The sequence below is a fragment of the Xenopus laevis genome, chromosome 4S (genome assembly GCF_017654675.1).
Source record: "Xenopus laevis strain J_2021 chromosome 4S, Xenopus_laevis_v10.1, whole genome shotgun sequence".
Classification (NCBI taxonomy): Eukaryota; Metazoa; Chordata; class Amphibia; order Anura; family Pipidae; genus Xenopus; species Xenopus laevis.
The window spans coordinates 100,484,587-100,501,692 of NC_054378.1; the positions used below are offsets into that span (position 1 = coordinate 100,484,587).

Genomic DNA, 17,106 nt, shown 5'->3' on the forward strand with positions numbered 1-17,106 from the left:
TTTACAGAAAACAGCATTTTAAAATAAATAATAAGCTCCACAGTAACTAGGCCGGTATTTACCGGTCTGGCCAGTAAAAATGATGGTTGATCCCAATGTTATTAATAGGGAAAAAAAAAAAATACAAAGTGGAAACCCTAACAGCAACAGTAAGTTCCACTGAGACAGGGACTAATGTATAATCTCTGTAATGTATAATAGTTGTACTGTACCCCCATTTGTAAAATATATGGATATTATAAGTCACTAACAAGTTCTGTGACCACATAAAGGCACAAGGAGAAGGCTGAGTCAGAACAGCTGGAGGGTTGCAGGTTGAACATCATTAAACCGAGCCCCAGCCTTTATGTATTTGTCAGAACCTCCATGTTCTCCATCACCTGTCTCTGCAATGATTATTTTACCTCTATTTTGTGCAGGTAACTGAATACATTATTAAAAATACCACAGTGGAACACATACAGCATAAATCCACTGGAGGACCTGGGTGGTTGAAGGGTGCAGGCCTTTGGGCATGGCAAGGAGGAAGTGACATCACATAGTTACATTGGGGTACGGCACTTAATCTCTATCTGCTCCCCTCTGCCACTTGTCACTCCTGCCCCTGCCGGTCTGTCACACACAGGGTTGCCATCTGGCCGGTAAAAATGATGGCTGATCCCAATATTATCAATAATGAAAAAAGATAAATATATAGGAAGGCCGGTATTTTTTACCAGAAACGGTGACAACCCTAGTCACACATAGTGAAAGGCGACCAGGGCATTCAGCCACCTTGGCCCAGCACTGTTTCTTCATATTAAGATTTTACAGTGCTGAATATCCTATTGCACTTTATTATAAATAAAGTTATACATATATAATACACAAAAGCCATGAATATCTTGTAAATTATATCCTTATAAACGGTGAGTTCTGATGTCATCAGTTATAAACGGTGAGTTCTGATGTCATTTCTGTCACATGACTCACCGAAACTTGTGTATTATAATAAATAAAGTACCCCCAGTTGCAAAATATCAGGATATTAGAAGATATTAGAAGTTACCTTGGAGTTCCATGACCTATATAAAAACACTTGGCCTTTTGCCTTTTTATATGGTCATAAAACTCCTCGGTAACTTATAATATCCTTATATTTTACAAGAGGGGGCACTTTATTCACTATACATGGCTGGCTGCACCTGTTATACGTGGTGCAACTCTCTCTTTGCACCACTACTAATCATCTTATACATTCATTAAAGTTATATATGATGCGATTGCTATTTGCTGATTAAGGAGCTGTTTATCGTAAATTTGCTCCATGGGGTTATCCGAATTTAGACTCTGGCCCTTTAAGAATGTACAGCAGCGTCCCTGTCACCATAGAAACAAATATGGACCAGACCATCTGTACAAACTGCAAACCAGTGAACAAAACTCCTCAAAAACTAAATACGTCTCCGCTATTTTTGTCACTAGGCTGCAATATAAGCAAGCACGTAATACCATTGCAAAATTATGAAAAGGGCGAAGAAACTAAAGTTGCTCCCCCCTTTCGTATTCCGCGTCTTCCCATAATCCCACGCAAGGTTCCGTTGATCAGCAAACCGTTGCTAGGGCGACACGCACGTGCGTGGTAAATCGTTACATGAGCGTCGGTTAAACTGCAGAGAGCATCAGTCCAGCGGTGTACAGGTAAGAGCGGGTTTATTTTTCCAACTTTGCAGCAACTATTATCATTTATTCAAAAGAGTTTGTGCGGGAAAGGCAGTAAGTTTGGTTGAGACAAAGCGCATAGGTAAGCAGTAATGTTTTCATTTGAGTTAAAACCGGAATGTACCACCAGATTACAGTGCAGGGGTGCCCAAATACCACTTCCGGGCCCTTCCCAACAGCTTGGAAAAAATGGGTGTATTTCGGAAATATTTATATTTCGTAAGTATTTATAAAGCACACTAATAATGTAGTTCTGTATAGTTCGGTACTAGACCCTTATTTGCCCGCTTCACTAATATCAGACACCACATTGCTCAAGTCTGTGCACCCATGAGTGCAAGTAACCCGGAAGTTGTCCCAGTTCTGTCACTAATATCTGCTCCTTGTCCATCATGATAATTCATCAGAGTGGTGGTTTAATACCAGTTATTGAGATGAATCCCCCCTATAGCAGCAATGATTGATTCTGATACAAGTTGTTTATTATCTGGACAGGGGTAGTGACACTGAATGTTCTTCCGCTTGCTATTCTTTTCCTGTGCCCTGTTTTATTTGATTCCCACTGGATATCTCATAAACCAATGTGGCCGTCTCATTCATGCTACTGAGTGGATAAGCAGCTTGAGGGTATTTAGTAGCCGCAAAATCTGGCACCATCACTGGGTACTTTGCGACTGAAGGTGGAAACAGGACCAGTAAATAACGTGGGCTTCTTGTAATGTTCCCTATTGCCATGAGCGGGATGAGACCAGCAGTGATCCTCTGCCTTCATTGCAATGAAGCTCTTATTTATTCCACAGCTTTAGATTTTGCGGAGGCAAATCCTGGTTATTTGCGGTGTGTATGTTGGGGGGAAAAGTCACAGCCGCTAAAACAGCAGGGGACATATTTACTAAAACTCGCATTTTTCTTAAAAAAAATTTGACCAAACTCCCTTCCACAATCTGGCTTTTATTTGCTAACAATTTGGACAAAAATGGTCCGTGCTGGAAAAGTCTCAACAAAATCAACTTTTTCAAATTGTTGGCCCAAAAAAACTCTACATTTTTCAGTTTTGAACAAAAAACTCTTAATTAAGTGGATTATGGATTGAAAACCAGTGTCAAACAGCCTGAAGCTTTTAAGAATCATGAAGGCAAAAAAGGAGAATTCAACCTGTAACATAAAAAAAAACCTACCCTACGTAGACCCCCCCCCCCAGCCTACCTGGTACCCAAGGCAAATGCCCCTAACTTTTTACTTATCCTCTGTGCAGATTCTGTCCTCAGGAGTTCGTGGCCGCCGTCTTCTTTTCTTGGTTAAACTTCGGAAACAGACCGTAGTTTTCAGTGCATTCGCAGTTGGAGTAATATTCCATTCCTAAACAACTGTGCATGCGCAGTCACGAAAATTTCCGAAAAAATTCCGTGTCATTTTTCATGACTTTTAGCCCATGCGCAGTTGTTGGGGACCAGAATATTACTCCAACTGCGAAAGCTCCGAAAACGACGGTCTACTTCCGAAGTTTAACGAAGAACAGAAGATGCCCCGTGAACTCCCAAGGACAGAATCTGCATTGAGGGGTAAGGAAAAAGTTAGGGGCATTTTCCCCGGGTACCAGGTAGGCTGGGGGGGAGGAGGGAGGGGGTCTATGTAGGGTCAGGGGTTTTTTATATTACGGGTTGAATTCTCCTTTAAAGAGACTGTCTGCCATTGATTTTTACATGATTTTGACGAAGTTTTAGCTGGAGTATTTTCAGATTCAATTTTTAGCATCTTTGGAGCACAATAAATCTCAAAAATTAGGTTCAATTTTTTTTTACCTTTTAAAACTCGACCAGAAAAATTCAAGGCTTCATAAATAGTCCCCTGGTATTGCATTAGACTAAACTCCCCATGGGAGACATTTTATACAACAGCAGATGGAACAGATGGTGGAATGTTGCTGATGGTGCTGATCCTCTGTACCTGGGCAATCCACTACTACCCAATAGTATTTGTGTTCGCTAATCTCCCTTTGTGCCTGTGAGTAGGTTTAAGTGCCACACACACAACATAATGGTGCAAATAATTCATATGCTTTTGCTTCTCTGCTATTGTCAAGGAAAATTTAAGAGGGTCATTTACTATGTCTCTGGGCATAAAAGCAAAGCATGCAGGAGCACTGAGAATATGTCTCTTAATACTCGTGCAGAAAGCATTTCAGAAACTTATAGCAACTCATTAAGTCAAAAATGGTGGATTGCACCTGCTTTTTATCCTGTAGTTACATATTATTGGTAAAGGTTAAACAAATACAAAACCTTTTGTAATGTCTGTTTAGTACAGAGGTAGGTGAAAATGCCTTATACTAGTAGCCTTCTATTTTTTTAATTTGCTAAAAAGTCATATTGAAACATTGTATCTGTATGTTTAAAATATCTCCTTTTTCTGTCTTCAAGGGATTCTGTTGTGTCCTTCCAGTGGATTGATCAACTACAGGTATGGGACCTGTTTTCCAGAATGATTGGTACCTGGGGTTTTCCAGATAACAGATCTTTTCACAACTTGGATCGTCATACCATACGTCTACTAGAAAATTACATACACATCAAATAAACCCAATAGGCTGGGTTTGCTTCCAATAAGGATTAATTATATCTTTGTTTTCATCAACTACAAGGTACTGCTTTATTATTATTATAGGCAAAAAGGAAATCATTTTTTAAAATTTAAATTATTTGGATAAAATGGAGTCTATGGGAGACGACTTTTCCGTAATTCGAAGCTTTCTGGATAACAGATCCCATACCTGTAGTAGATGAGGCAGCACAGAATTATTTTGTATCGCCTCCAAATCTTTTCAATGAAAAATATATCCGTCTTTTTGACATTCTATAAAAGACCAACTGAATGAATGCATGTAAAAAAGGGGGAGGGGCTGGTATATTTTTCCTTTAAAACAGCAACTGGTTTAGTTGCAAAGTGAGTTGAGTGATAAGGAGATACTCAGATGAGAAATGCTGTTCTATCCAGTAACTTGTTGGCTTTTCTTTTTTCGGTAGTGAACTAATCTTCAGGGAAGATGCCCTTATTCGGGAACACGTTCAGCCCAAAAAAAGTGCCACCAAGGAAATCCGCTTCCCTGTCTAACCTGCACGCGGTATGTTCCACAATTCTTGTTATAGATTCTGCAGTTAATGCACATTATATAGTTAGAGTTTCACAAGCACATCTCTACACTTGTAGATGCACAAAATGAAAATTATGTTTGTATATCTGCACTGTATTTTTTATGCCTCCACATCTTTCAGGCACAGTGTTTGGACATTGTATCCAGCATCTCAAGATCCAGCACATTCTGAAATACCCTCTGCTTATACTGTAAATCTGGAAGGGTAATAGCCTTCCTTTCATTTAAACCTGGATCTCAAGGAGGAAGGCAGGAGTTTCAACTCTAAAATTCTCAGCCTTCCTGTACAATCAGCTAAGGATGTGCTAAATTAGATTCTACAGTAACATGGCTTTGGGTTTGGGCTTTTCTCTGCCAGCACAAAAAGGCAATCTTTATCATGAGCAAAAGAGAGTAGTTGGCAGCTAAAAATGGTCTTTGTGATTTCCATTAATAAAATGCACATTCCTTCTAGGATAAAACTATATCAATAATTTGTAGACATTAATACTTTGAAGGTTATGTCATTAAATCTTTTTTTTTTTTTTTTTTCCTAGCTGGACCGGACAACTAAAGAAGTAGAACTGGGCTTAGATTATGGTTCCCCAAATATCAATATTGCAGGCCAAAGCTTGAAATTTGAAAATGGACAGTGGATCACTGGTAATTTGCACCTTTGTTTTTTTGTTATTGTTGAGTTTAAGGAACATCCAGTTTGCGTTTGAGTTGGATAAGGAAGGCCCTCCTCCTCCTCCTTTTAAAGGGAAAGGAATAATTTTTATAATGGTTTTCTCCAGTGGCACACCAAGCACTTTACAGCAGATAAAGCAGCCTTTATAGATGCACTAAATAATCTCGAACATACGGAGATTAAGTAGCTGCCACAGGGAATGCAACCAGGGTCTCCCCAATCAAAAGTCTGATCACTTAACCTCTAGATCAATTCCTCTAACTCCTCCTATCAGCCTAATCCAGTTCTGGTCCATTCCTATAGGGTGTCTGGGCTGGCAGGGGGTACTGGTAGGAGCTAGGGGGCACCTTCTGGGAAATTTTACAAGCTGTTCACAAGCTGTCTGAAATTTAGTAGCGCAATACAATACTTTCTTGTGCACTCTGTAACATGTGCAACTCACTAGTGCTCACAACATTTTGTAACAAGCAAATACACAAACAGCGCCTTAGGTTTTACCATATAGGTACCCAAGAGCCTGAATCTAGTGTGGCAGCTTTGGTATGGTAAATGAAAAAAAAAAAAAATTAACAAAAATCCCTCTAGCTAAAGGCTGGATACTTATTTTCCTATTCCCTTCACATGGCAGTGGACACTTTAGGGTTAATCCCTCCTGTCTGTGGACGGAACAGGAATTAGTAGCAAATAAAAGGAGGCCCCTCCCCTCTGCCGCCATCTTTTTTTCTTCCTGCAAACTCCCCCCTTACGTGCCAGTGCAGAAAGCATCTCATGTACTGAAGCTCCGGGACCGAGCTGTCGCTTGTGGGAGTCTCCGGAGGGACTGGCGAGTCCTTGGCCATCCGTTGCCTATCAGCGTGGTAAGCCGCAATGCCGGACACAACCGGCGCATGCGCAGTAAATTCGCTGACGGACCCTTCCAAAATGGCGGAAAGGTAATGCGTATGCGCAAGATTCAAATAAATGCGGAAGCGGGAAAAAACGCCTGCGATTCTTCGCTCAGCGTTCGTTCTCCCCACGGTTTGCTGCCACACAGTGTTAGTGCCTGCTGTTCTGTGAGAGGGTGCAATCTGTAAGTATTATACTTCTATTTTATACACGCTGAGCCTAAAGGACGGAACCTTTTCTAAAAGCTTCATTTTATTGCAGTGACTGGTGTAATGAGCTTAAGACGCTCTCATTCAGGCTCCAGGGGGTGAGTCCTGTATCTTTTTCTTCAATCTGCAATGAGGAAAAGAGAGATGCATTTACAAACGGAAAATTTTTTCTTTTTCTACAGAAGTTCCCCAAATAGACTGGAGCAAAGGAGGAAATCTCACAGAACGGAATGCATCTACTGTGAAGATCCTGTTGTGCCAAACAAGAAAGTATGCAGAAAATGCATGGATGAAGCAACAGGTGTCAATTCTAAACAATTCACAGACCTAATGGATTGGATGAAGGAATCCTTCAACAACTCCATGTCCAACATGGTTTCCGAAGTAACCAACAAAGTCCTTACCAACATCAACTCTGAACAAGCCAGTGCCAGTGGGAGAGTCAGCTCCAAACAGACCAGAGAAAGGGAACATTCCACATCAGAAGGTGAACTCTCGGATACGGAAACGGAGGAAGAGGAATGTGAAATGCCTTTGGATATGGTTGAACCACTTATCAAAGCAATCAGGAAAACTTTAAACCTTAGAGATGATCCCATTCCCTCTAATAAAGACAAGATGTTTAAATCCTCATCGAAAAGAAACCACCTTTTTCCCATACATGAAGTCATCAAAAACAGTATGGAATCTGAATGGGAAACGCCAGACAAAAAACTGACACTCCCAAGGAAAATCAAGAAGTTATTCCCCTTCGCGGAACAAGATTCAAAAATATGGGACAATGTCCCGAAAGTAGACGCAGCCATCACCAGAGTTGCAAGAAGAACCACTCTACCAGTGGACGAGGGGGTGTCTCTAAAAGACACTATGGAAAGGCGTCAGGACTCCACACTCAAAAAACTTTACCTGGCTAATGGAACCATCTGCAAAGCGGAAGTAGCTAATACTACGGTTGCCAGAGCCAATAAAATCTGGATAGACGAATTGGAACATGCCATAAAATCGGGTGTGGAAAGAACCAAACTCTTAGAAATGATCCACGACATAAAAGTGGCCAACGACTACTCCGCTGAAGTTTCCTTAACAAATGTGAAACTAGCAGCCAGAACTATGGGTTTGGCCGTCTCAGCAAGAAGATCCCTGTGGCTCAGACACTGGAATGCAGACTCGCAGTCAAAACACAACTTGTGTTCATTGCCCTTCAAAGGAGACCTACTATTCGGTACCAAACTGGATCAAATCATCTCCAAAGCCTCGGCGGGAAAATCTGCCTTTCTTCCACAAGAGAGAAGAGAGAGAAAATTTCAAAACAGGAATCAAAAAAATTCCTTTCGGGACGCCAGACAATACAGACCGGGGAAATACAATGCCAGACAGTGGAAAACCAGGAGCCAAAACTTCCAAAACCCCCAAGGTTTCAAAAGAGACCTCAAAACTGATAAAAATAAAGCATGAAGGTGCGAGAGTCCAACTGTCTTATATAGGCGGGAGACTAAAAGATTTCAAGGCAGTTTGGGCTCAAGAAATCCAAGACGAATGGGCAAAAGATATAGTATCAGAAGGATACCTTCTAGAATTTGCAAAAAAACCCAAGTCCTCTTTCACCTCATCAGACAGACCAAGATCAAAGGAGGCAACTACACAACTAAAATCCATCATAAAGAAGTTACTACAAAACAAAATAATCTCCAAAGTACCACCAAACCAAAGATTCAAAGGTATTTACTCCCACCTTTTCCTCAAAAGAAAGGCGAATGGGGAGTTCAGAGTAATTCTAAACCTAAAACATCTAAACGAACATCTCAAAGTCCCAACTTTCAGGATGGAAACCTTAAAGTCAATTGCACTATCCCTTTCCACAAAGGATTGGATGATAAAACTAGACCTACAAGATGCCTACCTACACATCCCCATCCACTCAGATCACACAAAATACTTCAGATTCAAGACCTTGGGGGAACATTTCCAATATACAGCCATGCCATTCGGACTGGCCACAGCCCCAAGGATATTTACAAAAATCCTAGCACCTGTCTTGGCGAATCTAAGAATAATGGGGATACAAATCTACGCCTATCTAGACGACATCCTCCTGAAAGCTCAATCAAAACCTCTATTGCTGGCTCACCTCACCTCTACAACCCATTACCTGTCAAATTAGGCTGGATCATAAACTGGGGAAAATCCATGATAATCCCATGTCAGAGGATAGAATACCTGGGCACGATCTTAGACACCAGGGAGATGACCCTCAGCTTGCCAAGGACAAGGGCAAAGGACTTAAAGGAAAATATACAACAACTCATTCTTCATCCCATTACGACAGTCAAGATCTGCCAAAGCACAATAGGGAAAATGGTCTCCACCATAGATTGTGTCAGATGGTCGATGATACACACTCGGAGTCTCCACTTCAATTTCCTATCTCAATGGAACAAGAACCCCAAAACACAAAACCAACTAATATTTCTCACAGAAGAGACCCTACAAAGCTTGAGATGGTGGTTACAAGAGAAGAACCTTCGAATACCTATGCCACTACAGATAGACTCATGGACCACAATCACCACAGACGCCAGCAGTCTGGGATGGGGAGCTCACATGGGGGTCCACAAAACCCTGGGGTGGTGGAACACAGAAGAGAGTCAAAGATCCTCAAACTGGAGAGAATTAAAGGCGATTCACCTAAGCTTACTGGCATTCAGCCCTCTCATTCAGGGAAAAGCGGTCTGGATCAAATCAGACAACACTACAGCAGTGAGGTACATCATGAAACAAGGGGGCACAAGATTTTGGAATCTGTTAGCCTTGACCACAACTATTCTAACTTGGGCAGAAAACAACCTCTTTCTCCTCAAAGCTTCCCACATAGCGGGAAAAGACAATGTGATCGCAGACAAACTAAGCAGAACTCTCCCCAAGGGAGGAGAATGGGAACTGAGCCAAAAAATCTTCAAAATGATTTGGGAAAAATGGGGACCCTTCAAAATAGACCTAATGGCCTCCAGATCCAACACAAAGATGGAGAATTTCTGCTCTTGGAAAAGAGACCCGAAAGCCTCACTGACAGACGCTTTTTCAATAAAATGGAATTGGGGCCCCCTTTACATCTTTCCCCCGTTCGCATTGATTCAGAAGGTAATTACAAAAATCACTCAAGACCAAGCAAATGTGATCCTGATTGCCCCTTGGTGGCCGAGACGAGTTTGGTTCCCTCAACTTCTCCACCTATCCAAGGGGAATTATTGGAAACTTCCAAACCATCAAGACCTTCTAACACTGAAATCTGTGAACTACCCTCATCAGGAGAAGCTAGCTCTAACGGCATGGCGCTTGAAAGGGACAAACTAAAATCCCTAGGACGGTCAGAAGGTGCCATAAACACCCTACTAGCTGCCAAAAAATCAGCTACCACAGAAAAATATTTCAAAACCTGGGAAAAGTTCTCAGAATGGTGCAGGAACAACAATTCTTCTCCCATGTCCAACTCAGAAACTCAAGTGGTAGAGTTCCTTCAAAAGGGTGTAGACCTAAGCCTAAGCAATCCCACCCTTAAAGGACAAATTACTGCAATCTCCCACTTCTCGGGAATCCGCTGGAGTTCCAATCCTCTCATCAAAAGATTCTTCCAAGCGCTTAAAAGAATCAGGCCGGCAACTAAAACAAGAGTTCCCCCTTGGGACCTCAATCTAGTACTAAAGGCCTTGACTTCTACTCCATTTGAACCCATGGACAAAGCACCCCTAAAAATTGTCAATTTAAAAATGACATTTCTGATAGCTATCGCTTCAGCCAGAAGAGTCAGTGAGATACATGCTCTCTCAATGGGAGAGGACAAAATCACATTCTCTCAAGATAAGGTCATACTAAGAACTCGTGAAGGATTCACCCCAAAGGTAATTTCCAAATTCCACACGACTCAGGATATTATCCTGCCAACATTCTTTGAGAATCCTAACTCAGAGGAAGAAGAAAAATGGCATACGCTAGATGTGGTGAGATGTTTAAAAATCTATCTCGACAGAACCAAAGAGATAAGAAAAACTGACTCTTTACTGGTTATCACTCAAGGTACGAGAATCGGAAACCAACCTTCCAAAAACACTGTGGCCAATTGGATAAAAGAATGTATCCATATGACATACTCAAACCAGTCATCTTCAGTACCCTCTAAAGTTAAGGCACACTCAACCAGAGGTACAGCGACATCCTGGGCACTCAGGGCCCAGGTACCATCAGAGGACATATGCAAAGCAGCAGTATGGAGTTCTTGGAACACATTCGTCAAACACTACAAATTTGACCTTTACTCAAAAAGTCTTTCCAACTTTGGATCCTCAGTACTTAACAGTGTATTAAATGAGTAAAATTGCATTCCCACCCTCATTGTTGTTTGCTTTTTTACGTCCCTAAAGTGTCCACTGCCATGTGAAGGGAATAGGAAAACGGAAAATCAAATCATACTTACCGAGATTTTCTTTTCCTAGACCTGAACATGGCAGTGGACAAGGCTTCCCAACCCTCTATGGGGGAGTTACAGAAAAGTCCAAAAGATGGCGGCAGAGGGGAGGGGCCTCCTTTTATTTGCTACTAATTCCTGTTCCGTCCACAGACAGGAGGGATTAACCCTAAAGTGTCCACTGCCATGTTCAGGTCTAGGAAAAGAAAATCTCGGTAAGTATGATTTGATTTTCCGTTTTTTTTTGCTTGGGAGAAACTAGGGACAGACTGAGGTCCAAAACCAGACCTAAATACACAACTGTCTACAAAATGGTATTGTTTTTTTTTCTAAACAAAAAGTTAAGTAATACTAATTGTCACACAAAAGGATTAAAGACTAGTTTTTATTACACATGAAAGGACTGTTTGAGCCAATGAATATTTTAGTTGATGGGCAGGTGACTTTTCAGTATAGTTTTGATTTCCTGTGAATTTCCTCACCATGTTCAAGAGGTCATGCTCAGTCCTGCTCTTTCTATATCTGGAAAGTTAAGGCCATTGTAAGCATTGAATTCCTCCATTACTCCCTCCATTACTGCAGAGTCAGGGGGGACTGGATCACAGAGGGAGGTCCAAAGGCTGCGCAAAAGAAACCAGCAGCTTGAAGAAGAAAACAACTTGTTACGTGTCAAAGTTGACCTTTTACTGGATATGGTAAGAATCAGATCAGCTTTTGGTACTGATATTTCTTCATACATTGTGCAGATGCTCGGATGAGTAGTAAGTGGCAAATCCAGTTGCTTTAGACTCATCTGTAATAAATACTTGAAGATAGAGAACAAAGAAAACGGACCGCTACTGCTCACCGCTATTCCTGACCTGGTGCTCTGTCGAGCAGTGTCCCCACTGCGAACTTCAAATGAACTCGAAACAGGCAGACGGCACTTCTGGAAAGGGTTTTATTGGGGTTACTGCTGTAGAACCTAATAAACCTGTAATAAATACTTCACACACACATACAGTTAGAAGAAGGCAGTGGCTTAAAGTGAAAATGTAATTTGTTTGATTTCACTGAAATAAGACACTTTCTAAATATAATCCATTACAAATGATGTACTGTTTCTGAAATAATTACATCTCTCTCGTCATTCTCTTCTCATGCAGGAGTCAGATGACAATTGGGTCTACTACATATTGTAAGGTCTAATCAATCCCTGCAAGATGTATTAGAGCTCACACTTTCAAAATAACACACTCTACATGCAGATATGTGTCAGAATCAGTTATTTTGATTCATTATTTGATAGGGATGCACTGAATCCAGGATTCGGTTCGGGATTTAGCCTTTTTCAGCAGGATTCGGCCGAACCGAATCCAAATTTACATATGTTAATTAGTTGTGGGAAGGTATTCAGCCGAATCTTTCACAAAGGATTCAGGGATTCGTCCGAATCCCAAAAAGTGGGATCGGTGCATCCCTATTATTTGAGTTATGTTTAATACATCTGCCAGGAAAGGGAGCCCTCCCCCAAAAAAACAAGTATTTGACCTTGGCGTCAATTGAAATCTGACCTTGTCTTCTGCATGAAGAGAAACCGATTGCTAAGAGGCGAGTAGTAAAGAGTAACATGATTATTTCAGAAATAGTACAACATTTTTAATGAATTATAGTTAGAAACATTATTACCATTAGATAAAGCGTATACATTACATTTTCATGATATATAAACTTGCTTCATGATGTCCTGTTGTATATTCCCTGTCACTGGATAATTTCAGTCTGTTATTCTCAGTCTGCGGCACTGATGTGCTAATTGTATTATTATTATTATTATTATTATTATTATTATTATTATTATAACTGGGTTTCTTATCTCAATGGGTGTACACTCATGATATTGAAGTCTGACAGTCATTACCTATACTAACAGCTCTCAGAAGCAGCAGCAGACGCCCACTTGAAGGAAAAAGAAATGGAGGAAATTAAAAATCTGACTGGCAGGAGGAAATGAGTTTGTTGATAGAGATGGACAATATCTGAAATTGAGCCAATGATTCCCCCATCTGATTGGACAGATCACCAGAGCTTCATTTTTTTGTAAAGATTACCGTGGAAAGTAGAAAAGTATTTCATTATCAGAAGACTGTCAAGTGGAAGATAAAAGTTGCAGTCCACGTAAGAAGAAAAATCTTCCAATGAATCATGTGTCTAACAGAAAAGTGATAATTGGACAATCCAGTAATAAATGGAAAGACTTATGGACATTTTGTTGGGTTTACCCTAAAGTCTTTTATTTTCAGAATCCCTTGATTTATATAACAAGGACATGGTACGTTTTATATGAAGCCACTTAATGTGCAGTATATAAAGCTGTCATGGGGGGGGCAGTCATGCGGTAGCAAACTGGTTTCCAATCCAAGCTTATATTTATTAGCCAATTAGAAACCAGGAAAGATTATGGATTACTCAAAACCACATGAGAGTTTGCACACTGCACGGTTTTCAACAGCAGGTATTGACATTTTTGGTTCCCTGATTGCTGCACCTCACACACAGGAGCAAAATTTCACCTACATGCAAATAGCCAGAATTATACGGCATACTCTTTGGGACAATTTGCCAGTTTACAGCTGCAGTGCCTGCCACTTAGTCCACAAGAAATTGAAGAGTAAAGAATGTGGAGCCATTGTAATTACATTTTAGAAAGATAGAATGGAAATAGCATTACTTTATATGAGAGAAGTATTAGACACTATTAATTATTACTATTAGAACTAGTAAAGTTAGCAGTCTAAGTTCCCTATCTCCTGTACACAGATATGAACAAGGGTCACTTTAATCAGAAGCCAATTAACCCATTCAATTTATGGACTGTAGTAGAAAATGCTTCATTTCTTTCAGAACCTTAGTTGCCCTTCAGTATCACTCAATTCTCATTACAAATTAATCATATGTGTCTTCCTGGCCCATTTCATTGTTGAATGGCTTTCATTTCATTATATTCCACTGCTGTTGTGTCTTGCTTAGCATTTATGCAGTCTTGGGGCAGATTTATTAAGGTTTAAATGGTACATTCAAATTTTTGAGTTGGATTTTTTAGTCAAAACTCACAAATTGGAGTTGGGAATAATCCATACTCGATTTAGAGATTTATCATACCTTGACCCTGGGAACAACTCGAATTCGGCTTATCGCCTCCTTAAACCTGCTGAGTTCACGTAGAAGTTAATGGCAGAGGTCCAGTGACCCATTTGAATATGTTAATAGCCAAGTTTTTGTCGAAGAAAAAAACTCTATTAGAGTTTAGTCAAATTCGAGTTTCCGGGACGGTGATATTCGTTCAAGTTTTAGACGTTCACGTTTTTTCTTATATAAGATACTATTTGAGTTTCGAGTTCATCTGGGGGAAAAAAAACTCTTAACATTCTTCCTTTGATAAATCAGCCCCTTAATGTTTTTATTTATTTTAGAATTGTGCAAGTTTGGATAAAAACTATAGTCTCCGCCAAATACTTTGCATCTCCTACATCAGGGCCATAGTTACAAGTCAGTCTCAGAGTAACTCTACAACAAACCATGAGAAATGAGTTTTAGGGAAGCAAAACTGCTGTGTACAATTGTGCGTATGATGAGATGCTTTCAGTTATCTGTTAGGCTTTCTCCATTTAAGAGTGGTGTGAGCAGTTAAATTATTATAGTGTGTTTGTTGTGCCGTTTTAATGTATTCAGTTATTTCACAATGCTCCATATTTTACCATACTGAACACTAAATAAGATACTGAGGCTCATTTATAAACAGTGGGCAAATTTGCACCTGGGCAGTAACCCATGGCAACCAATCAAATGATTGCTTTCAGTGCTCAACCTGCAACTGTTTTAAAAAAGCTAATCACTGATTGGTTGCTATGGGTTACTGCCCAGGTGCAAATTTGCCCACTGTTTATAAATGAGCCCCACTGTGTACTTTTTTTTTTTTTATGCTTACAATGTCCATTATTCACAAAATGACATTTTTTAAAACTTACTGCTGTCTGTGTTTCTATTTCTTTATGTAGATTTTTGATCACATCAACCCAAATCTTGTAGTTAAAGGGGTTGTTCACCTTTGAGACCTTTTATTATGATGTAGAGATTGATATTGTGAGACAATTTTCAAATTGTTTTCATTGTTAATTATTTGTCATTTTTGAGTTATTTATCTTTTTATTTAGCAGCTCTTCAATTTGCATCTTAAGCAATCAGGTAACTAAGGTCCAAATTACCCTAGCAACCATGCATTAATTTGAATATGAGACTGGAATATGAATAGGAGAGACCTGAATAGAAGGATTAGTAATAAAAAGTAATAATAACAATACATTTGTAGCCTTACAGAAGATTTGTTTTTTTAGAAGGGAGTCCGCGACGCCTATTTGAAAGCTGCAAAGAGTCAGAAGAAAAAGGCAAATAACTATAAAACTATAAAAATTCAATAATGAAACCAAATTAAAAAGTTGCTTAGAATTGGCCATTCTATAACATAATAAGAGTTACCTTAAAGGTGAACCACCCCTTTAAATGGCATACATGGAGTGAGTAATAACTGTAGTTTAATTGTAGGAATTACATCCAATGGGAATACAAAGGAAAGAGAAAATTGAAAGAACTGGCTCTCACTGTTGCACCATCCCATATATGACTTCCGAAAGAGTTAGAAGTGTGAAAGTTAAAACATAACTTTTAATCTACAATTAAAATAGATGTCCAGACGAAAATTATTAAAAGAACAGCTAATGAATACATTTATATAATCAATAATACAAGCATTAGAAGCATTAGAATTAATATGCTTAACATTTTGTCTGCATACAATATATCAAGAAAACTTTATAGTAACTTCTATCACAATCTCTCTTAGGGATGTGGTCACTTAAGGGCCTCAATTATTTGATCATTACACCTAGGTCCAGACTTACTTGTCAGGATAAGTGTAAATTTATTATCTTGTACTTTAGAATTTTCTAAGAGCAGAACTGCTACTAATCTAGCGATGAAAGGGTTAACACCCATTATCATTATTACCAAGATTGTAACCCAAACCCATTATGTGTGAACAGTATGTGTTAATAAGTTTTCATTTCAGATGGTGATATATCAATTACTAGTATTTGGATACTTTGGCAGCCAGGTGTCATTATGGAAACTTTGTTTCAATGCTACAAATGGTTACGTCAGTATCGCTCTATAGGAAATTCTCTCCAGAGCGACCTCACACAGAACGGCAGGGAGAAGACGGCATTGGCCGGATGCTCTCCATTGTGACGCTGCGCATACTGATTGGTCCATTTGAATTTGTAACGGCTGCTCCGCAGCTATTTATAGGAGTGCAACGACGGTCTCGCATATGCCTTTGACAAAGCCCGCACTTGGCGGGTGAAACGCGCGTCAGGCGCATATTTTTTAGCTGCAGTTAGGCAGGACGTATGATAGGGACTTTATTGGTTAAACGGATCGGGAGGGTGCTTAACGAGGGTGAAGGGGTTGGATGGGCTGGATTGATCCGTGGGCCTGAAGCTGAGCCTTGGGCAGAATACTGAGCACCTTTAACAAGGCACTACTCGAATGTTATTTGACAATGGGAGGTGTGCTATGAGGGTGAAGGGGTTGGAAACTGCCTATTAAACCGCGGGTTTGTACTCACAATTGGTGGTAGTACTAATATTTACCAGTAGCTAGTCTGCTGTGATTAAAAGGCTCGCTTAACCTCAATCGCGACAACCCTCCTATATCAGTCAATCAACGTCCTGCTTCTAGCTGTTCTTTTAATAATTTTCGTCTGGACATCTATTTTAATTGTAGATTAAAAGTTATGTTTTAACTTTCACACTTCTAACTCTTTCGGAAGTCATATATGGGATGGTGCAACAGTGAGAGCCAGTTCTTTCAATTTTCTCTTTCCTTTGTATACTATTACTATTTGGCTTTGCACACCATATACTGTACCTGATGGTTGGTGCTCCCCAACACCACACATTTTTTTCATCCAATGGGAAGCATGGTGCTGTACTGT

General features: G+C 40.0%; 1 protein-coding gene across 7 annotated transcripts; it reads left to right on the forward strand.

Annotated features, from left to right (window-relative positions):
* Positions 1–1,535: 1,535 nt before the first annotated feature.
* cby1.S (chibby homolog 1 S homeolog) lies at positions 1,536–13,324 on the forward strand. Of its 7 annotated transcripts, none has more exons than XM_041591232.1 (6): positions 1,547–1,680; positions 4,122–4,161; positions 4,725–4,822; positions 5,389–5,494; positions 11,658–11,770; positions 12,969–13,324. In XM_041591232.1, exons 3-6 carry the CDS (start codon positions 4,745–4,747, stop codon positions 13,041–13,043), a joined length of 372 nt encoding a protein of 123 aa, XP_041447166.1. In that variant the 5' UTR covers positions 1,547–1,680; positions 4,122–4,161; positions 4,725–4,744; the 3' UTR covers positions 13,044–13,324.
* Positions 13,325–17,106: the final 3,782 nt, after the last annotated feature.

Bases quoted from the DNA above. Each gene is read 5' to 3' on its own strand.
- cby1.S (XM_018259474.2), top strand. From the start codon at position 4,745: ATGCCCTTATTCGGGAACACGTTCAGCCCAAAAAAAGTGCCACCAAGG. The intron at 4,823-5,388 runs GTATGTTCCACA...TTTTTTTCCTAG, and splicing joins CCCTGTCTAACCTGCACGCG to CTGGACCGGACAACTAAAGA. The intron at 11,771-12,987 runs GTAAGAATCAGA...CTATACTAACAG, and splicing joins TTGACCTTTTACTGGATATG to CTCTCAGAAGCAGCAGCAGA.